At 38.8% G+C, this 23,157-nt stretch overlaps 2 protein-coding genes across 9 annotated transcripts in view; both read left to right on the top strand.

Moving 5' to 3' along the window:
• Positions 1-14,508, top strand: part of GRB10 (growth factor receptor bound protein 10) — a 144,941-nt gene extending 130,433 nt beyond the window's left edge. For 4 of the 6 annotated variants that reach the window (XM_051799019.1, XM_051799016.1, XM_051799017.1 and 1 more), the window contains 9 exons: positions 1,431-1,568; positions 2,104-2,214; positions 3,387-3,485; positions 4,978-5,055; positions 5,720-5,836; positions 6,714-6,780; positions 7,763-7,850; positions 10,492-10,585; positions 11,379-14,508. In XM_051799019.1, the coding sequence (XP_051654979.1) occupies positions 1,431-1,568; positions 2,104-2,214; positions 3,387-3,485; positions 4,978-5,055; positions 5,720-5,836; positions 6,714-6,780; positions 7,763-7,850; positions 10,492-10,585; positions 11,379-11,525 (939 nt within the window). In that variant the 3' untranslated portion in view covers positions 11,526-14,508. Of the gene's footprint in view, positions 1-1,430; positions 1,569-2,103; positions 2,215-3,386; positions 3,486-4,977; positions 5,056-5,719; positions 5,837-6,056; positions 6,675-6,713; positions 6,781-7,762; positions 7,851-10,491; positions 10,586-11,378 lie in introns of those variants that run through there. The other 2 variants (XR_007906530.1, XM_051799018.1) reach the window with 2 other exon arrangements.
• Positions 14,509-19,727: 5,219 nt separating this feature from the next.
• The window catches only part of DDC (dopa decarboxylase), a 71,985-nt gene continuing 68,555 nt past the window's right edge, over positions 19,728-23,157 (top strand). The window contains exon 1 of one of the 3 annotated variants that reach the window (XM_051799023.1): positions 19,728-20,016. The gene's annotated coding sequence lies outside the window, so the exon portion shown is untranslated. Of the gene's footprint in view, positions 20,017-20,074; positions 20,393-23,157 lie in introns of those variants that run through there. The other 2 variants (XM_051799026.1, XM_051799022.1) reach the window with 2 other exon arrangements.

The following is a 23,157-nucleotide window of genomic DNA, read 5'->3' as shown; positions in this document are numbered from 1 at the left end:
GGGGAGGAAAAGAGGATAAGTATATTCTCTCTGTTTCATTGTTTAACCATAAAAGAACAATATTCCTTAAAGTATTTATACTGAATATTCCTTTTCTTTAAAAAAACCCACACAACTGTTTTTCACAATTTCAGTGGCAGCTGTAATTTATTGAAGCCCACTAGTTATTAAACATGTTGCATCTGAGGCCACCTTAAACACTGAGCAATTCCACTGTATTTAATTACACATAGAACAGGGAAGAATATTAAATATCATCTCATTATATCATATACTGTATTAAGAGCTAGTATTTTTAGTCTTAAGAATAGCATTAAAACCAGCAGGGTCTGTTTTCCCTAGTCTCAACCTGGCTGAGATACGCAAAAAAACCTTCATCTTAGTTTACTTTTCTTTTATCTGACTGGACAAAAAGAACATATCTCCTTTTTGTTTTTCCCTTTCACAGCTGAGAAGTGGTTTCATAGTACAAATAGCAGGAAAATTGGCTGGTTTTTTCCATGCTGTTAGATGAGATGAGAAGGAGGAATGGGAAAAAATAGCTTTTAATTCTGATCCAGGGCACTGATTTTTGGTTTTGTTTCCTGTGGGCATTGTCCACCAAATAACACCAAAACACAACTTTGAAGACTTGCAGAGGCATCTAGCCAAACAGGTTTATGCATTTTTCTTATACTGTTGAATTTATTAATTTGGTATTTGACTTACTTGAGCAAGCCCTCTGTCATTTAAACATCTGGCCCATAGTAATAAGGGAGCAATCCATCAATTCTCCTACCATAATTAAATGCTTCCTTCCTGTGATATATCGCAAATCAAATTATTCCATATGTGGTCCCTCTACTTATGTCAAGAACTTAAATGCTTCTGAATCTTGAAGTCTGGTATAATTGCTGGCACTTATTTGACTGCTCTACATTTCAAATTAAATATTCTGTTGTCTGCTATACCTCTTGTCTTAGGACAACTTAAATGCCAGAAATCCTGAAACAGGCTCTTCCTTTTCAAAAACTTTATGATAAAGACACAGATTTTGGCCAATATTTCCAAGTTAGACAATTTGCCAAAATTGCTGTGAGAAGGTATTATTTTAAGAATTAATAGGCTTACTTCCTCTCCCTTCAGGCCAAGTGCAAGGAGAATGGGGATACAGAGAAATGCTTAGCTTTTTGGAGATATAAGTATTGACAGAGAGAATAGGAAGATGTCTGGTGGGAGGAGATAGCTAGGTAGATGAAATGGGAGGAGCAGGAATTTCCATTTTGGCCATAAATCAGATTAAACATCCAGGTCAGTTTAAGCCTAGTGTGAAACTGCACCTCAAATCAGCAAAGTGATTTTCTGTTTACCTCTCAGGTCTGGAAATACAGTGACAATTTTATAATCCATCCACAGGATACAATCTTCATTTACATTTTTCTCTCCAACAGAACTTTTTAAACTCCAGTAGCTGCCCTGAAATTCAAGGTTTCTTGCATGTGAAAGAGCTGGGTAGGAAATCATGGAAGAAACTGTACGTGTGTTTGAGGAGATCAGGACTTTATTGTTCTACAAAAGGAACTTCAAAGGTAAGATTAAAGAAGAAGTTGCACAATACTAGCATGTGAAAACATTTTCTGCTTTTACAGTGGGCAGTTTTTTGCTGGTTTTAAATACCTCCACGCAGTGTTCCCTGTTTTTATGCCATAGAAAAGGATAAGTAAGCCACGATCAAAAGACAGTCAAGCCCTGGGCTCTCAATGCATGAATATAGCCATATAGTTTCATTATAGAATAAAACCAAACTAGCCAGGCAACATCATTGTGGCTACTGAAGTTGTGCTAACCTTCAGATTCCTCTGGAACAATGTAATAGGCTATGCCATTTTTAACGTGATGTGTTTGCATAAGTATAGTATTTTGTAAGCTTCCTGTATCAGCACCTTCTGTTGGTAGGCTGATATTCAAGAGGTGACAGCGCTATGTCCACTTGAGGCTGCCGGGGAGAGGAACGGTGTTCGTACACTGCCCTCTGTTGGAGGCCGGGCTGGAGAGACTGCAAAGCTTGCACAAGATCTTCCAAAACCTTACACTTACCTGTGATAAAACACGTTATTTCCCCAGGAGCCAAGACATTTGCAATTGTTGGCTGACCTGGAAGACAGCAATATCTTCTCATTGATAGCAGGCAAGAAGTTGTACAGTGCACCTGCAGAGTATGGATTTTGTATAAAGGTAAATCTCACTGAGTTCTTCCAAAGTTCCAGATGGTGTTGGTAGCTCAGTCACCCCAACCCGCAGCTAAATGGGATTTGTGTCTAAAACTCTGCAAGCCTTTTCTGTCATGAGGACTTGATCTTTAACATCTTTCATTTGGCAGGCATGTCCTGTGAATCTTATCATCATTTTATGAGACATTTTTAACATTTTATCTGGTGCTCCTTTGGTTTGGGAAATTTCTGTGCAAGAGCAGCTCACTGCTGAAGCATAGTGTGCCTGCGAGGTGGCCTTGGTTCACCTCACAGATGAAAACTTTTTCCAAGTACTCTAATTGAATAGAAAAGTTTCTGTGGACAGTGAGCACCAAAATTATACAGCAACAAAGGATCAAGCTCTGATGGGTAGTAATTTTATCATTATTATGGGCCAGAGGTTTGCCTTTATTTAAAGAGGAAGATTGTCTTGGAAAAATGAAAATAAGAGTAAGCAGTTGCCTTTGAAAATTTTTAAAACTGTTGTGCTGATAGATTGATTTGGACAGTATTTCTAAACTTTGAAAAGTGTAATTTTCTGAGAAGAAAATAAGGCTGGAAGCTGATTTTATTGACAGCAGTGGACTAGTCTCCTTCCTACCAGCCATTCCAGAGCTAGACAATAAGGGTTTGCATCAAAGAGACTGGCAGCAGGACTGATCCTCAACCAGTTTTGGAAACTTTCGTCCTTCATCTCAAAATAGGAGCTTATAAAACTTCTCACAGATTTGGAAAATAAAAAAAAAAAACAACAAAAACCCCACCCTAACAACCAAAACCAACAAAACTAAATGCCCTGGTTTGGTTGTAACATGGCCTGAGTACATGGCCTGAGTACCTTGTTCCTATAAACTGCCAGAACTGCAGGTTATTTCAAAACATAGCATCATAGAATATCCTGAGTTGGAAGGGACCCTCAAGGAGTCTAACTCCTGAAAGTCAGAAGGCACCAACATTTATCTTACTAGACCCAACTGAGACAGTGATTTCTTTCCAAGCATGCTCAGCCTCTCCTGAGCTTTAATTCAGAGCGGTGTGAGCTTTTTCTGGCTAGTTCTTAAGATTAATACTGCACCTGACTTTACTCTGCAGTAAACTTAGTTGTGCTGTTGGTTTTCTGTTGAATGTAGCTGACTTCCTTCTAACACTTTAAAGCCCAACAGAGTGAGAAATGAAACTAAGGAACTGCGGTTGTTATGTGCTGAAGATGAGCAAAGCAGGACGTGCTGGATGACTGCCTTTCGACTCCTCAAGGTATCTAATAATCTCTTCTACTTGTGCAAGGCTACATCTAGAGTTAAATTGCATTTGTTACTTTGTTCATGAGAAATTACCTACATTATAAATGTTGTCTGTTCCAAAACAATACAGATAAGAGCAAAATGCCAGGCGGGCCTGCCCTACCTAAGATTTTAAGCACAGGACTGAGCTCTATTCCTTCCACATATGAATCAAGTATAATTTTAGTTTTGGATCCGAATTTGAGATATGTGAATGAATCAAAATACCTTAACAAGGTATTTGCAAGTTATCATAAAGCTAAAGAAAATGTTTTGATAATGGTAAGTGGTTCTTCTAACTAGAACAGAGTGCCTTTTGCAATTTTTTTATTTTTTTTTTTTTAGTTTTCTGAAGGTTCTACTAAAAGAAGTAACAAAAGTAATTCTATCTCCAGGTGAAAGTAATTTATATCTGACAGCAAACAATGAAATTTCTTGGTAATATGGTAATATGGTAATCATTTTTTTTGAAACAAAATCAGGATGGAGGGAACTGAGGAGAAAGTTGACTATTTTGTGCCCTTTGAAGCAGAGAACTTCCTGGTCTTCATAGGAAAATGTGCATAAGTTCTGATTTGGTTTTAAGTCTTTCCCTGAATGTGCTGTCTTGAAAATTGCTGTTTCCTTCTGTATACCTTTCTACATCCTATGTACAGAAAAAAAGGTTTTTGTTTTTAAGGAACGCTGAAAGATGATTAAGGGTGTACGATCAGCGAAAATTAAGGCTGTGCCTCAAGGCTTTGTCTGTGACCCTTCTTTTTATTCACCTTTAGCTTTCCATAGTCCTATATTACCCTGTTCACAAATTGTATAAACCATTTCAGTTAGAACATTCAGTAAGCAATGTTGCTATACTTCAGCACTGTGCCTCTAGGGAATGCACTGAGTAGGTGTTTTCCTACCATCCTAGCTACTAGTGTTGCTAAAATTTATCATGTTCAACGAGGAGCATGACTGGAATTCAATCACCTTATTTTTAAGGATATGAAAAGTACCAAGTGTTATTTCCTGCTGAAATTTATTGAAAGAGCTAGTGAACTAGAAAGGTTCTTATTTTTTATCATTTCGAAGACTGAGTTTGAATGCTTTATGCAGAATATTTTTAAGTTCACATTACTAGAGGGTAAAAAGAAGGCAATTAATATGTGTGTTCTGACCTCGACTGAAAGCTTGTATTCTACAAGGAAAATAGAGTGATAGCTCTGGTGATTGCTGAGAGTGGCAGAAATTACCTGTGTATTTCACTCAGGCTTCTATTTTTTAAAGAAAACTTGTGTGTATTAACTGCTTGATTGCCACCTGCCAATTGCTATTGCTCAATGCAAATTGCTTTGGGACAGCTTCTGATCAGGAAAATAATAAACTGGTGGCACCTTGCTCCAGTGTAAGTGGTATTATGAAAACACTACAGTTTTTTTCCTAGGGTATATATTTGAATAATAGTGTCCTTGCATTTCTTTTTACAGTATGGAATGCTACTGTATCAGAATTACAGAATTCCCCAGCAGCGAAAAGCCATGCTTCCACACTTTTCCACTCCAGTAGTAAGTAATGAACTTACCTCATTGACATACGATGTTGGAAAAGATACATTTGCTTTTGCATTTTAAAAGTGGAAAATTTTACGCTAAGAAATGTAAATTCAGCATTGTGTAGCAAATCAATGTAAAGTTCATGTTTTGCATGAGTACAGTTTTCGTGGTTGGCTCTCCATTATCTCAGGCTTACATGATCCACATGATTGAAAAATCTTGGCTATGTCATGCTCTTTGAGACGTACAGTAGAGAGACATCTGGCTGTCTCTGCAGAAGCCAGCTTAGGTCTGGCAAAACTAACACGTAAATTTCCTAAAATAGGCTGGGCCAAGAGCTGACTGTTAACTATCTAAAAGTGAAGATCCTATATTTGGATCCCAACTGGCCCTGAAAATGTGACTGGAATATAGTAATAGGGCAAGTGGGCAATTTGAGCAATACAGATTTTATTCTCAGCCTTTGAATCCTTTCCCTCCCCTATGGCCTAAAAAGAAAAACCATCTATTTTTCTGTCAGTGAATCTTTTAAAAGAGATAAAAAATGAGATGTATTTTTCGTGATGTTGAAGGAGAACCTTGGACAGTCTTCTGAAACCAAAACATTTTGAAATTAAACTCTCAAGCTGGATTTTTCTTTTCCTGTTTTTTGAAACAAGTGAAAATTCCTTTTCAGAGAAGTGTATCTGAAAACTCACTAGTAGCAATGGATTTTTCGGGGCAAATAGGAAGAGTTATTGAAAATCCTGCTGAAGCACAGAGTGCTGCCTTGGAAGAAGGACATGCTTGGAGGGTAGCTATCTTCTCTTCTTTTCTGTTTTTGCAATCAGTGTCTGTTGAGAGCCAAAACACAGTGTGCGCTATGATGTTAGTGCAGTGCTGGTCACAGTATAGCTTAGCTCCGACCTGAAGCAATCACACTGCAAGCATGCAGATCTGAAAGTCAATATCCATCTTTAGCAAAACTGTCACATTCACAACAACCTTCTACCACTGCTTCTCTGTCCCCCTAGTGTCCAGAGGAAAGTTGAGGGGGAAAGCAGACCCACCAGAACTTTACTGCCAGTTTGCAAAACCAGTCTCTGAGGAGGAATATGTCAAATTAAATGCTTCCCCACATGGAAGAGGCTGGGGCTCTGACTAATGGCTTGCTCCCAGTAAGTTTAATTGCAGAATATACAAGAGGCAGGACCTCTTGCAATGAAAACTGATGTAACTTGTTTATAGTGTCTTGTGGACAGACAGCCGCAGTACAAGTTTTCCCACATGCTCGTCTTTTAGGGAAAAGAAGTCATTACTGAAGCATTAGCTGGTGCTTTATGTACGGGAGGGAAACACTGCTTGGTTTACTGAGTGCCTGGTGTTTTGCCTGAGCAGAGACATATCAGACTTTTCTTTTTTTTCTCTCATTTTTTTCCTTTTCCTTTTTTTTTTAAATTTTTTTAGATACTGAGCTTTCATCATTAACATCTGGCTTGTGTTTTAAGCCAACTGAAATGAGCTGCTGCTTGTAGATTAGCCCCCTCCAAAGTTGCATTTCTTTTTCTCATTCTTGCATTAAATTTGCCCAGCCCCCAGTTTCCTGTAAATTAAATCTGTATTGCATGTTCACTAATTCTCTTCTGCTGAAACATTAGTGTGGATTTAACGGTAATTCATTTTCTCTGTAGAAACGTAGCACAAGAATGAACATCTTGGGTAGCCAAAGTCCACTCCACCCTTCCACACTGAGTACAGGTAAATTCTGATGGTTTGTAAGCATAGTATCAGAGACCTCTGTGGGTAAAGAAAAGCTCTATTTTATATAGAGTGCAGTCATGTAGTATTGATGTAAAATACACTGTTTATGTTTATCAGTAGCTTCTGTGTCATTAACATGCTTACCCATATAGGCATAGTAGAAGGAACTTGTTTTCCTTTGATGGCATACTCAAGCTTTTCTTCAGAACTAAGTCTTTTGAAACTCAGATTTTATAAAAATAGACACTCCATAAATGTTTCCATTTAAAACAATCCAGAAATCAATTCCCTGTTTCAGACAAGAAAAGTCAATGAGTGATCTGTTAATTTTTAAAGAGTAAAAATGAGAGTTTTCAAAATGGAATTCATTCCATAATAACTGACTAATGTAAAATATGTATGCCTGTAATGCAAGTCTTGAACACCTGAGATTGTAAGTTTATTAAAATAAGAGGAAATTTCATGTTAATATCCTGAACTTCTTAAAGGAAACACAGCTATTCTCTGTTGCCACTCTGTGTTTCTACTCTGTTGAACAGAATTTAAAAATACCATTTGAAAAATAAACAATAAACATAAAATATTTGGGGAAAACTCTGCTCTTGAAAGCACAAGCTAAAGTGTTTTTCTATATTTGAGACTTAAAGAGACTTGATTCTAACCCATTAGCTTATACATTGTCTTCTAATAATTGTTAGTCCCAACATTTTCAAGAAGCTATGAAAAGGCAATATAGGAGATTTCTCTTGTTAACTTCATTGTACATCTGCAAGTCAGAAAATACATGAAATAATGCCTCTCTATTTGGTATATTAAGTAGATGCATTTTTTGATATTTTTTTTTAATATAGATACTTTATAACAAAAATATATATACCCACTTTTAAAATGTGTAAATAATTAGTGTGTGGAAAAAAATGTTGCACATGTAACTGCTTTTAACCATCTTCTCTTTCCCTCTTTTCCCTCTCGCCTCCAGTTATTCATAGGACACAGCACTGGTTTCACGGCAGAATCTCTAGAGAAGAATCTCACAGGATTATTAAGCAACAAGGGCTTGTAGATGGGTAGGTACTGTTGTTGCTTAGTATTTATGGTCCGATGGTGAGCTTTATAGACAAGAGCACAGCCTCTGCTGGTAATGGTTTACAGGTTTCTGAGCACTTCTGAGTAACCCGATTCTCGAGTAGTCCCATCATAAAGTCAGAGTGCGTGTTTGTAGGAGTGGATCCTAACTCTTAATTTGAAAAATAAAATCTTAGAAACACACTTAAACTTCTTTCTTTTTTTCTAACAGAGGCAATCAACTTTTAGAGATTGTTAGAATCTGAAAATAGTTAATTCTTGTAATCTGCATTGAGGATATATTTTTTAGAGAAAGCTGTACCTAACCATTTGCCACAAATTTATAATGTCATTTGTGCTCTTTTGCATGAATCAGAACAGTTAATGGTGATTTCTCACTATTTGTTTCTGTTCTAGAGCAAAGAACTGAAAGTAACTTAAGTGCTCTCTAAAATGTCTTTAGTTGAGATTTAAGTATCTTCTGTATCGTTGTTTCCCTCATTTATATGGAGTTATGGTTATTGAAGGAAAGTTGCTTGAACTGCATTCAGCAGTTCTTTATTTGTAGGATAGGAAAAGCATGGTTGTCTTTGGTTCACTAACCTAACTGCTGTCAGGGTTAAGGTAGAAACGTCCATGTTGGCTTCTCAGAAGACACTTAAGTTTAAACCTTTCTTCGGTTTTTCTGACTTTCTGATTCAGAACACTAATCTTTGTGAAGAATAATATACATTAGAGAAATAGAAGTTGGTAGTGCATATACATATTTATCAAGCAGTGTTTATTTGTTGTTTTGGGGTCTTGGCTGGGCTAAGGCTGGGCTAAGGGTTTTAACTTCACAGGTCAGATAGAGAAGAGGCTGAGAAAGCAAAGGAGCACTGCTGACTTGTTGAGTTTCTGGTTCTCTCACACTACAGATCTTTATAATCTTGGGGTCATTTTGACTTGTTGCCTTAGGAATCTGGTGGCCTATCCTTCATGAAGTTTTCAGGAATGTGTTGTGTTAATGCCTTTGAGGAGGTGTTAAATTTGTGCCTAGTCAGCTTACTCATCATGGACCGTGAAGATTGGTTAGTTTGGCTGTAGCAAGGTCAGTCAGCAGTGACAAAAGACCTATGTTACCTATATGCTCCAAGATCTAAGGATTGTGATTTTCAGGATGGAAAAATCTTGCCTATGTTTTCCTGCTGTGTGTTCTTGAACAAAAGAAGGTAGAAAGTTAACAGTCTCCTGATGGCTCATGGAAGAGGTTCAGCAACGTATATATGCAGCCGATACTGCTATCTTTGACTATCTCTGGAAGCTATTGTTGAGGATGCATCTATCTTTATAGTCATTGTTTGTGCGGGAGCCAGTTGCTTGCCAGAGGTTGAGTAAACTGTTGCGGTTTCAGTTGTGCAGAGCTCTGCTTTGTGCCACCAGCTTATGATAACATGCATTATCTGAAACAGCTACATGAAAGATAATTTAGAGATACCTGCATGAACTGCAGTACCACAGGGCAGGTAAGACCTTTCTCCCTGACATGGATCCTAATGTATAAGGGCTTTTGTCCCTTTGCCACACATCTGGTCTTCCTAGGACTAAAAAGGAATGTCAAATACCATTCCTGGTTTCTGATGGTGGCAAGACATGCCTGTCTCTGATTACTGAACTGACAGTGGTTATGATGGTGCATTTTTGTGGTATTGACATTTCTCAATCAATTCTGAGGAACTGGAGTAAATTCTTTTGGGTTCCTAAGACTACAAGCAGTTCTTGCAACTCAGCCTTGGAAAAGTGTGTTCCTGGCTTAGTGATTAGCAATTAAGAGGGCTTGAGGCCTGCCCCCATACTGTATTGGACCATCTCACAAATCCACTAGTGATTAGTGCTGTAAGCCTTGTGCCAAAGGTATATTCTTGTTTTCTGTGGCATGGAGAAGATCTGCTTCCTTGGTTCATAAATGTCAAGGGGAGAAAATGTGGGGGTTTTTAGCCAGATTTTTTTCTCCTCTTCCTATTATATGTGTTTAACCATTTGAGTTAGGACTTCAATTTTGTGAGTCAACTTAAAAGTCACAGTTAGATAGTCTATGGTGTTGCTATCTGTACTGCTAAAGTACATTTTCTCCCAGTGATGCCGAGGGAAAAATACTGGGACTGTTCTAGAGGAAAAATCAGTGTGTATTTTCCCCATCTTGATAATGTGGAAGCTACTTACCTGATAAGTAATTTTTGTGGATTTTTGTGGACTGATGCAAGATACTGGAGAGTGGGAACAGATTTGCATATATTACTTTCCAATCTACAGAAATTCAGACTTGCTCAGGAGTTAAATGATAATTTTTTTTCACGATAATATTTTTTTCATGAGAGTACATATCATTAATGGAAAGCTGAGTTAGAGAGAACCTTAAAGAAAGCGTCATATGTACCTTCTTAGGGGAAGAACTACTGTCATATATGTTTCACTTCTTGTTTCATCTATTATTGTTGCATAGCCATGGTATAAAAATTGAAAGCAAATTGCCAGTTATGGAATTGCCTGTTAATGCAACTAAAGAAGAGTTAGGCAGTGGCACAAAATTACTTCGTAGTTCTGATTATTTATGAAGAAATTGATTGCAGTATTCAGTTTGCTCTTAAAAACCTTCTCTCCTAGATTATTTCTTCTCCGGGACAGCCAAAGCAATCCAAAGGCATTTGTACTTACGCTGTGTCATCATCAAAAAATAAAGCATTTTCAAATCTTGCCGGTAAGTAGATTATTTTTGATACTGGTAACAAAAACCAAAATTTTAAATCATGAAGCTTTTGTCAACATCTGAGAAGACCTCTTATTAATTACTGCTGTAATTAACAGGGGTGTTCCTATTAGCAAGTATATTAGCAAGTATTTTTTACAATTGTGAAGTGTCTGATTTTAATTATTTATTAACATTGCCCGGAAAACTAGTGTAAGTCACTACATTACACAAGTCTGTGTAATGCACAGAACTTGTTCTCTGTGACTGACAGAAGCAACAGCAGCTGTTGTCTGCCTGTCACTTAGGCAAACATAGAATAACTTAGGGAAACTTTAAAAAGTTTTATTCTAGAGGTTATCCAATAATGTTGAGCTTCAAATAATGTTACACTGAGATGCTGGGAAACAATTTGATTTTTATCTTGATCAAAAAAGCACCAAAAATTTAAGATCATGTAAACCTTTGTATTGATCCTCTTCTCTCGTTTAGCCTGCCGATTTTACAAACAGCTAACAAATACTTTTGGGGTATTTTCATTTTATATAATGAAGTCCAGTGCTGTCTCTACAACTTTCAATTACTCTGCCCACAAGCTTTCAGTTTCATAAACGCAGTATTACAAGTTGAGTTAACATATGTTTTCTCTGGTGCTGTGCATGATTTCATGAAGAACTCTGGGCACTAGGTTGTTTGGGCAGTGCCCATCTTTTATGTTATGTCACACACTGGTGGTACTCTGTTTTGTCATACTTGCATCTCTTCATGTGCAGTCTAACTTAAAAAGGATGTTTTGTTTCCCTAGTGTGAAGATGATGGACAGATATTTTTCAGCCTGGATGATGGGAACACCAAATTCAGTGATCTAATCCAGCTTGTTGAATTCTATCAACTAAACAAAGGAGTCTTGCCCTGCAAACTCAAACACCACTGTATCCGAGTGGCCTTATGACCTCAAATCTGACTCTCACTGAAGACTGGATTTGCTAGAAGAGTAATTGTAAGAGAACGTTGACACTGGGGAATTGGCAGATTTGTAAGTTGGTAAAAAAAATAAATATTATGCACCTTGGGACTCTGAAAGGGATGGATTCGACAGGTGCCAACAGACCAAGATTGCTGGTTTGTCTAACACCTAAGAGTAATTGCTGCTGAGTGTCCCAGCATCCCAAAAATGGGGGGAGGGTCTGTAAAACAATGAGTAAATTTGAAACAAAACTGGAAACTATCTTGGCTGGGCCACTTAACAGGAACAAGTGTGAAGAGAAATCTTTGAAAAGAACTCTTGCCCTGGAATAATCTTGACAATTGAGACTAGTGTGTTTACTTTTTGTATTGATCACTTTTTTTGCACTCCTACTTTGTTTCGGATATTGTATGCAGCCTATATTAGGAGCTGATGTGGCTTTTAAAATTCATGCAGGAGTTGGGTATTAATCTGCACCCTAAAATGTATGGAATGCTTCAGCCTAAAAGGATCTAGAAGAAAATCAAGAAGTGTGTGTGTGTGTGCGCGCGCATGTCTCAATACTTCTCTGGAGACCTGAGGTTCAATGATCTGCAGATGTCTTTGAAGAAGCAATGAGGATACAATTCTAAAAGAACATACCACCAATACACATATTCTTAAAACTGTTGACCTGTAGCATTATGGCTGTAGTGTGTTGATGGCATATTAGTGGCATCCAGTCATGCAAAGACTGTATTAGATTCTATGCACAAATTTTTATTCTTGGAGTGGTGGTTTGTTTTTTACAGCCTTTTGACTGTTTTCCTGAGGAAACTTACTGTTACTAAATAGAATAGGACTGAATGACTACACTTGTATTTGAAACCACCATTTTTTGTGAGAAGAGTCTTCTGCGGGTAGTCTTAGTATGACAAAATAAAAAAAAAATTAAAAACCAGTGTTTTTAGCTTTATAGCTCCTTGAATTTTCAGACTGTTTCAAAGAGCTCTTTCCACATAGTAGAGCTACAGTGACACAAAGCTCACCTGGGGACAGGGCATAAGAAGAACTGTACCCCTTCTGCTTTTTGTAGGGCCGTGGAAGTTTACATGGTGAGAAAGAACATACTGGGAATAGAAACAGATTTGATTGTGAACTAGCTGCTGGCAATGTCATCCATCGAGATAACTGGTGATCCCTGTGTCATATATGCTACCGAATGGCAGACAGGCATGTATCTTGCTCTGGTGCTGGTTTGTCATCAGAACTACTTTATTGTTAATGTTTAAATGAATTATTTAATGTTTACACAATAACTCTTTCTGATGATAAATCGGTATTAAAGTTGGACAAGTCCCACCTTGATCCTCCGATTGCAAATAAATCATTCTTTCATCAGCGCGGTCGGTGCAGGAACTGTTTTAAGTGAAACAACTTCCCAGTGCTTCGTGCCGTTAGCCACAGTGAGGAGTATTCCACCCTGGGAACTTGCAGAGCGTAGTGCAGAACAGAGCATTCTTAGGATGGTAAATGATTTACACGGGCTAATTCATCTTTAGTATTTGCCACTGGGTTTGAAATCCTAGCCATCTGAAAGGGTAAAGAAGGAAATTCAATCCTACACTTTTAGGTCTTCATGTAGTGTTAAGAATAGCTTAAGACAAACCATAACCTGCCTGAGTCATCCATATCAGCTTAAACTATGTCAATGGTATAGAAACACTGTATTTTAGTTTACAGAACACATTTAGTATTTTTTTCCATTCAATGTCTAGATACTAAAAATGAAGAAACTTGATTTTGTTTTTAGTAGAAGCCTTTTTTGTTTTGGTTTGTTTTTGTTTTGTTTTTTTTTAATTGTACATAGTGAAATGAGTGTTCCTGCTTTCTAGACAATGTATTTTAAAACCTTGAAATTAAGCTAACTTAAGTCTGACTTCACTTTGCATGCTTCTATTTGGCCCCTATTAGGAGAAAAAAAGATACTTGTATCGACTACATTACCAGTTTAATAAGACCATTTATGCTGTAGTTTTAAGTTTTTCTGTTTACATAGCTTAGTGACAACCATGCATTTTTCCCAGTAGGCGGATAGTATTTGCAGTGTTTCATATTTATGAAAAAAAACCTTGCATCTTATTTAAATTGAGAATAAAAGTTTGACTATGAACCATGATTTTTGTATGTAGATGGTTGACTTAGTATTTTGTACTCTTCCCAGCTAAAGTGAGCTGTTTTGAGAAAGTGACCACCTTCAAAGTGGCAACAATCTTACTTAAGCAGATCACTGCTTTGTCTTCTTTCTGCTGGAAAACAGTCAATGCCACCTTAGTTTTCCAACAGATTCAGCTGGCTGCCAGCTCAGAATACCAAGGACTGAAGGACATTTGACTCTTATTTTTGTATTTAAATGACATGAATGTAAAGGGGATGCTCAGGGTTGTTTTGGAGCCTGTTGAATTTTTATCTTTTTGCCTGTGATTTTATTTTCTAAATAAATACTTCATGTAGCAATCTTGAATATGTTGAGAAGGAAAATGCCAAACCATTTTGGTAATGAGGTTACTAGTTAAGTTATGTTACGATAGGTGTTAAAGTACAAAAAAACTTTTTATTTGTTAATTAATCTTGAAGAAACACGTGCCTCAGTTTAGATGTTTTGTCTTATCTTTTCTGCACTAAATACCTGACAGTTTGACCAATCAATGCACCTTTCCAGTGGCAAGACTTGCTTATCGTAAATTATATTGTCACAATGCAAGATTTAGTGACTGTAAAATGAAATAAAGTTTAAAGTTTCAGGGAATGCAAAAGGTATTAACTTAAGAGACAAAACCTTTATTCAATATGCTTTGCTTCATACTGTAAATAGCTTTTTGGCTTGTGAACCTAATTGTAATCTTTCAGGTATTTTTGTACAAATAAGGGACTGATATTCTGTTTCTTGTAATTAGAAATAAACGTTAATACAATGCTATTCATTTTATATTGGAATGAATGTCGTCTTTTGAATATATCTGTACATTATGTCTCTCTTGACTTAATTCAGAGTTAATTGGGTGAGTTGCATTAAACAGCTTTTAAGAAGAGTGAAGAGGAAAACACAATCCCCAAGATACCTTTTTCTCTGGCTGTTCTGTCTTAAGATTCTTATTAGCACAGACTGCACTTTATTTAGAAAAAAACTTGTTTGCCCCTTTTGTTTGAGGAAAATTACTGGGGACATTCTGCTACGACATTTATTCATTTGGGAAGGCTGCTAAAATCAAATCAGGAAAACATAGCATGTGCATCTTTCGGGTCATAAAGCTATAACTCACTGAAAATGTGCACTCTGCATAAAACACTTTGTTGGCCTGATAGCTGTTGGATCAGAAAACTTTTCAATAGTGCTTTCAGAAAGCAGTTGTTCATGCCTGTAATCCTTGTGTTCGAGTGGTCTATCAGCATTTGTCTGGAAAAGCACATCTTCACGAAATATGTTCTTCCTTAAAAAATCTGGGTTGGGCGAGGGGCAATTGGTCGTTCTTCTGGTAGAGGGAATAACAGAAGGTTAGGAATATTTCACTTTTTAGTTGGACACAATCCTTTCCTGTTTCTGCCTTGCTAATCCATAGAAGCCATCAAATGCATTCAAGACTTTGTCACACTGACTACTTCTGCATGCTTCATCTTCATATAAATTTATACTGAACTGTGGCATGAGTTAGTATGTTAGCATTATGAAATTCATCAGCACATAGAGGCAGAGTACTTCCTTTGGGTTTTGATATTTGCCAAGTTTTTTCTATCTGGAGATGCATGTTAAACTTAAAGTGCTTAGAGTTCACTATCCTGCACACAGCAAGTTACTTTTTCACTGAGTTAACGAAGGGGACTGCTTGCTTCCAAAAGGTTTGAAGATGCCTATTTCTTGCTTAGCTAAAGGAAGCCATGCTAACATTGAAACTGGCCCCCTCTGTAATCATTAAAAGTCAAGGACTATAATTCTACACAAACCTCTAAAAAAAACAAACAACAAAACAACCAAAACAAAACAACAAAAAACCCAAACAAACAAAAACAAAAAAATCAACCCCAAAACCTCAGCTTACTTTATTGTATATATTGCATTTGGAACAGGCAAGAAGATGGCATTAAAAAAAACCCAACACAATAAGAAGATCTTGGTAAGCCTGCCCAGTGGCAGGGTAGTGCTGTCTGCATGTTTGCCACCAGTGTGGCAAATGCAACACAATACCGGTGAAATCTGGCCCCTGACATTAGCAGCAGGTACCTGTGCTATCAGAACGTCACCACTGCAAAATTAGTCTGGGCCAGAAGTGGGTTTGTGGTACAAATTTGAATTACTTTCCTGATAGAAGGTTTGTGCTGCTTTCACATTAGTTGCAGAACAACAGACGTAATCAGACATATGATGCCACATAAAGCATTCTAGCATGAAGTTTACCTGGCAAAACAGGTCAAATGCGTTTAGACCTATGAGTAAATTCCTATCAGACTAGTGTTTTACAGCATGTGGCTCCAGCACTTTCATCCTGACACAGAGAACTCCTAAATTAGGATTATTTTAACACTAAATTGTTGCTTCAGCCTGTACCTGTAAAACCAGATGAGGAAAACATCCCCAGAATGAGCCATTTCCCTTGAAGTAAGTAGAACTTTATATGACTTTGGGTCTTTGTTATTGCTAATTTAGTAATGCTTTAATCTGTTTTGTCAATGTCCAGTCTGTAGATTTCTTTGTGTCTTGGACATTTGTTTGTCTGACATCTTGGAAACCTCAGTAACAATGTCAGCAGATGGAGAAAAGTATCTTCCTTTGAAATACTCATATTGCCTTAATTTGGGTTGCTTCTGCATCTTAAATCTTATGTCTTCCATCCTTAACTTGAAGCACAATTTAATTAGTATTTGAAAACCCAATATATCACAACTATGTCCAAGAGCTATATGATTTTCATTAGATATTGTGATTAGTCACATCTGAGACTTCAAAATGAATTAGCTTCTGTAACACTCACATTGCAAACTCTTAGCCTGAAGACATTCTGCTCTAATTGCTCATCATTTCACACAGATACTAGCAGATGTTTTAGCAAGAAAGATTGGTTCACACAAGACACTAAGCTGTGATTAACAGGGTCTTGCAACACTTGTTGGTTACTCAGGTTTGTGTGCTTTGCTATAATCAGGTGTTTTCCATCTCTTGGCTGCAAGATTCTGGTGCCACAATTGGGGAACAGGAAGGTGAAATTACAAACAGCTGCCAGCTCCAAGCCAAAGTACAGCCTGGGTTTATGGGCTCTGAGGCTCAGCTCAGCTCAGCTGGGAAAGAAGCGGAATGGAGAAAAGAATTACTCTTTGGCAGTATTGTCCAAGTGATGGTTTGGGTGTGACTAGGAACATGGTGAAGACAGTGCTGTGATGCCCAAGTGCTGCTCACCAGTCTCTTAGGGTCAGTTTTCTCTCCGCTTCCCTCAGACTTCCCTCATTAGTCTCTGCTGCTGAATATATTAACACGATATTAATGTGCTCTGTGTGACTTAGCAACTCCAAGTTTTCAGGTTGCCGAAGTACTCTTCAAATCAGGTCCAAAGGCAAAAACAAATATAGAAACAAGGCAAGCTCTGAGGATTAGAGCTTCTTGAAAAATAACTCCACAACAGATCTAGTGATGGAAGAATGCAATTTGATAAGTATAGAATTGGTGGCTGTGGTTTTTTTTCACTAAAGACTGAAAACATGGTTTGTGAAGACAGCTGGCTAAACAAGGATGAAAGTCATGGAAGGCTTATGAAGTTTACCTCAAAATATTTACTATCAATTGCTGGAACAAGCATTTGACCTGCTCTAGAAAACAGTGTTTCAGAGAAGAGCATGTGCCTAGAAAGGAATTGCATCCTCTTGCCTGTATGCATACCTTCACTAACAAAATCCTAGAAGATGCTGTCCTTGAAAGTACAAGAGAGCAAGAACTCCTATGACAGGAGCAGAAAGAAAGATTTAGGATGCAGTAGAAATGGAAGAGCAGACATGAGGGTCAGAGGAACAATCAAATATAATAAGACAGTTCAGTCAACTAGAAAGCAAAGAGTGAGGGTAGTATAATAGACATAGATAAAAACATAGGCAGCTGAGCAGAATACAAAACATTTAATTACAATATTTTTCAATACATAGCTCAGAGTCACCTGAAGTATGCAGAGGCCCAGTTCAGGAAAACCAGAAATATTTCATCACAGATTGCTCATGTAATCTCTAGTATTCTCCACCACAGAATGTAGCATGTGGGAAAAGTTCCCATAGGTTCACAAATGGCTTTAAACATGATAGAGAAAACTCAGTTGATGGATGTTAACTACAAAAATACCATCTTTCACTCTGGAAGACCATTGGTCACATGCCAAAAAGTGCAGTCTTTAGGGGAAGAATCATTACTTAACAGCCCATATATACATGCATCTTCCCTACATGTCCACTACTAAGTCTTAGACAGGGGGTAGAGAGATTTTTTATCTGATCCAGTGCATGCACCCACATGAGGGCTGGCTCATACAGAAACAACTGAAGGTAGCACTAATAGTTGAGGAAAGACCAAGAAAACTTGCTCTATAATCAACTGGAGGCTCCCGTTGACTGAATTAAGGTTAAGGCTGCCCTTGGAGAAACAGCCATGTCAGTATCGAATATGCTTCCTACCATCCAAGGAATGGGATGCAACAGCTGTCCCTGCGTGCCATCCCCCTCTCCAGACTGCCACTGGGATCGTTTGCTGGGTGTGTGGGGGCTACTACAGCACAGCCAAGTCTGTCAGAGCCCTGAAGTTGTTCAAGAGTAGTGTCTGGCTTCATTCAGCCCCAAAACAGGGTGATAAATGACAGGGACTACGCCCTATATTCTAAAATGAGCTCAAAACTGGTAATAGGTACTACTCCAGTTAAGTCTGGAACAGGCATCCTAAAAGCTGCGCATAAATGGGTATTTCTGGGTATTCTTGTTCAGCAGTGCACAGGAATGTGTTGTGAAGCTTCTCCTGGATAAAATGCAGCTTTTCCTGCCACTGGGTAGGAGCTGAGAAGCAGAAATGTGTGTGCACCTGCTGAAGCCTGGTAATTTCTCTCATTGAAAGCTGTGGTGCAGCTGGAGGGACAGCGCTGTGCTGGGATGGGTGGGCCAGATCTGGGAGGCACATGAGTAGATGATGAGGCTCTACCCAGCCACCCACGGCTGCCCAAGCAGGGAGAGAATGGGAAGAGCCAATCACAGAATCACAGCATTGTTAGTGCTGGAAGGGACCTCTGGAGATCATCTAGTCCAATGCCCCTGACAAAGCAGAGTCATCTAGAGCAAGTTACACAGGAACGTGCCCAGGTGGGTTTTGAATGTCTCCAGAGAGGGAGACTCCACAACCTCCCTGGGCAGCCTGTTCCAGAGCTCTGCCACCCTCAACATAAAGAAGCTCCCCCTCATGTTGAAGTGGAACTTCCTGTGTTTTAATTTATAGCCATTGCTTCTCACCCTGTCACTGGGCACCACCAAAAAGAGTGGCGCCATCCTCTTGGCACCCCCCTTTGAGATACGCATTGATGAGATCAAATGCTGGTGCCCAGCCCGGCTGCATCCTGTCCTGGAGCGTGTCTGGGCATCCTGCTGCCGAACAGCCTCCCAGCAGTGCACATCAGAGGGCGTCCCGCACGGACCGGCCTTAAACCTGCGGGTCTGGGGCTTTTCCTCGGTTTGGTTTCCTTTGTTTTGTGGCGGCACCCTAGGCCTTGTCTCTTGTGAAACTGCTGTAAAACGGCTCCAAGTGTAGGCAGGTTGCCCCCGGCGGGGCGATTGCTGCACATGGCAGCGCTGGCGCACGGCTGGCAGTGGGGTGCCCGTCCCTTCCCTTCCCCTGCCCCGCCAAGGGTTTGTGAACGAGAGGGTTTCCCCTCCCGGCAGTCTGGCAGCCGCTGCCCCAGAAGACCTGGCTCTGGGGTGTCCCAAATTGTCCCGCTCGCTTCCTCAGTGGGACCCGTGAGACACCTTGGCTGTGTGGACATTCTCCTCTGCGAAACTGCCCGGCCGCGAACCGGCAGAGGCGGGATCTGCCGGCGGCCTTGGCTCGCTCTGTCCCTCGCATCGTTGGATTTTACACTTGAGGCTCTGTGAGTAAGTGAAAAGTCCCATGCTCCTACCATCCCACTGCATGTGAAATGCCGCTGAATGAGCTCACAGGTTTCCTGGTTTTCGCTTGTTGAGAAAGAACGGCTGATAAAGCTGACGGACACGGTGCTGCACGTGGTTAATGGTTAACGAAGGAGTGCAGAGTGAGCACAGCAGAAGTGAAGACCAGATTAGTCACTGGAAAATCCTTATAAATTTCTTGAGGTTAAAATTCCTTAACCACTTCTGGTAACATCTTCCTCACAGGGTGGGAGGCTATAATAGAACCACAGAAAATACCTGCTTCCAAGGTACCTGGAAAAGGAGTGAAGTCTCTTAACAGGTAAGGATAAATTCGGTAATGTCTGAAAGTCAGGTTGCCTCTGCACTTTCACCAAATAATCTGATCCAACAAGTCCACATAATGTGTTAAGTATTAAACTAGTCAGCATTTAGAAGTGCAGCATAATATGCTAGATGTAAATCTATTTTAATTGACATGTGCTTTGAGCCAACTTTGTTGAAACTTCGTGAATTCTTGACTATATTTTGAAATCAAAACTCTGCAATTCACAACATTTTTAAGGGAATCTCTTCTTAACTGCTTCTAAAAATTGACTTGAGGTCACTGCTGGTAAAGTGAAGAAGCCTGAACGGATGGCAGTAGCTCTAAGTGATGGTATACTGGGCTGTCTTGGAGCAGAATTCCAGCTGACAAGGTAATTTTGTTAACCTTTTCAAACTTGGTCAGAAAAAAAGTTATTATTTGTTTGAAAATTTAGTTCTCCTAGTCCTGTGGCTTTATTTCATTGTAACAGTGTCACATTAGGCTTGTCCTCTTGTAGAGATCCTGTTTATGACACAGGGACTGGAGCCATCCCCATAAATTGACACTACAATTTTACAAGGGGCTAAATGTGAAACAGCAAAAATTACTTCAACGCTGGTAGGGTTCAGAGAGCAAGAAGATAATGAAATTGGAACTACCATTCATATATATAAAATTGGAAAAGGAAAGGTGGAATAAAATGACAGTTTTTACCAATTACCATTTACATTACAGAAATTTTCTGTTATGTCAATGGTAAATTAAAGGGGAAAAAAAAGATATTCCAACGAAAGTGTGATGAAAAACAAGTTTCCAGTATAACTGTGATACATGCTGAAAGGTTTCCTTGGGTGCGAGACCCTTGATGGAAGAGCATTCTGACATTCAAAGTGTGGATCCCCCACCAGTACCTCTCCAATTCCAGTGAGGAAACTGGAATTTCTTGCAATTTTGCATGAATAGGGGATTTACTGAGACTAAGGGTGTGGACTGTGGATTTTTAATTATACAGCTATGTCCTTGCTGCACACATAGTGGGGTAAAACTGTTGCTTCACTGGTAAAACGGAGACTGTCATCTCTCCTGTGTGTCTTGTACTGTGAAGACAGTAGAATGAAATACCAGGACTCGCGTAGGTAGAGGTTGCTGAAACCTTATATTTGAGAGTAAGAAGATGGAACAGGGCAGTTTTCAAAGGTGGCTGCAAGCTGGCACATCATTCACAAGATTACAATCTTGCGAAAGTGTGGAAAACTTGAGATATATTTTACCTTGCCCCATTGCCAATCAGCTGGCTTCTGCTGAGCACATGGGAAGTGTGCAGAGCCAAGACAAGCTGGTGAGGGGATGGGTAATGGTGGCTGAGACGGTGTGTTGTTACACTGTAATGAAAAGAAAATTGCTAAAGGTTGTTTAAAGCTGTCAGAGAGTTTCTTTGAATGGTCAGTTGGTACGTATCCATGGGAAATTTCTGTGTTGCTTCAGCCATCCCTTTAGTGTATGTTTCTTACTCTGTTCCTTCCATTATACATTAAAAAGAGGTCACTTCATTATTCTGAGATGCAAAAAATTATGTATTTTTCAATCAGAGATAATACATTGTGTAATCAGCAAAATATATGGCCAACAGTATTTCATAATTCCATCACTGGTAAATGAAAAAAAAGTAAGTCCAACCTGTACAAAAAACCTTAACGTACTTCCAGCATATCCTAATCACAATCCTGTTATTCATCTCAACTAATTCTGTTGCCTCTGCGTATATGCAGTCCACCAGTGTTCCTCTGTTCCTGTCTAGCTTAATGTTCGTGCTGCTTACATATTTTATCTCCTGGCAAAGATATATTACCTGTAGCGAACATTTGGAATGCAGCAACTGTCTTGGTGTACATTTTTCACCTTCTTTCTTGATCCTGTGTAGATTGTATCTTCATCTATTCAAAACCAAATAACTAAACAGGAGAAGAAATATTATGGTAAATAGTCATTACTTGAAAGGTAAATTCGGATTTTAGTACTGGGTTCTTAGAGAGCTGGCAAGAGCATTGTACACTTAAAAGATTGTTCTTACAGTTTACTATTAAATAATAACATTTTTCTCCCATCTTGTCTTTGAAAGGAACATTTGGTTTGAAAATTCAGGGAAAGTTTGTTAAGCTTTGTCAAGATGTAGTAGAAATTAGTTTTATCTTTCCTGGTTGTATGTTTTCAAAGGAATTAGATGGTTTCTAGGGAGTCAAATGTAGTTTAATGCTGCTATTCTTGTATTATGTCAGATGTATTACTTTATTCCTAAGTTTATTCTTTACAATTTCAAAAGCAGACAGTGAGAGAGATTCTGTCTCTAAGAAGATGACGACTGATGTGAGGATTAATGGCACCACATGATATTTTTTTCATTGATTCTTTATCAGTGAAATGCCATGCTATAAGTCTCAGTGTAGGAACATGGGATGATTTGAAGGCAAAGATGTGATGCCAGTGCTGTGTAACCTATCAAACAGTCCCTATAGAGGATGTTATCTCCCCCCTGTTACGTACAACCTATCTCTACAAGCCTGGATATGAAGTAGAGAAGTTAGGAAGATTCTGAAGTGATTTGAACAAAGACAACATGGAGAGGTTTCTGTCACTGAAAGGAGGATGAGGAGAGAGGACATGGGACTCTTCTGATCTTAACACTGGAGACAATGGAAGCCATAATAACGGCAACTGTGCATTTCATTAGAAGCTGCAATAATAATAACCCTAAGCCAGCGTTATTATTAGCATTTCAGAGTTTCAAGCCAATGGTGCCAGACTTAGGTTTGTGACATTCCTTATGCTTCAGAAAATTCTTCTTTTTTTTGTATACCAAGTACCGTCTGACTGCTAGGGTTACGTCAATCTCTGGTGTCAGTGTTACTGTCATATAATTTGGAGTTCAAGGGCTAGAGCACCATGTTGAAATACATAGAAGGAAGCTGCAAAAAGGAAGGGAATAATCTCTTTCTGCTTAGTGAATGGGATGTAAATAACAGAGTAAATCTGGGGGAAAAAGAGATCCTAGAAAAAAAATGCGCTGGAGTGTATTGTTTAGGAAGGCTATAAATTCAGCATCAGAGTAATGCTACTGTTAAGTTGCTTATAACCCTCCCCTCTGTTTTGGCGTCATTT

This window comes from Manacus candei, unplaced genomic scaffold (assembly GCF_025592945.1).
Source record: "Manacus candei isolate 608988 ecotype Guabito, Panama unplaced genomic scaffold, ASM2559294v1 h1tg000049l, whole genome shotgun sequence".
Lineage (NCBI taxonomy): Eukaryota > Metazoa > Chordata > Aves > Passeriformes > Pipridae > Manacus > Manacus candei.
This window is presented reverse-complemented; position numbering and strand designations above follow the sequence as displayed.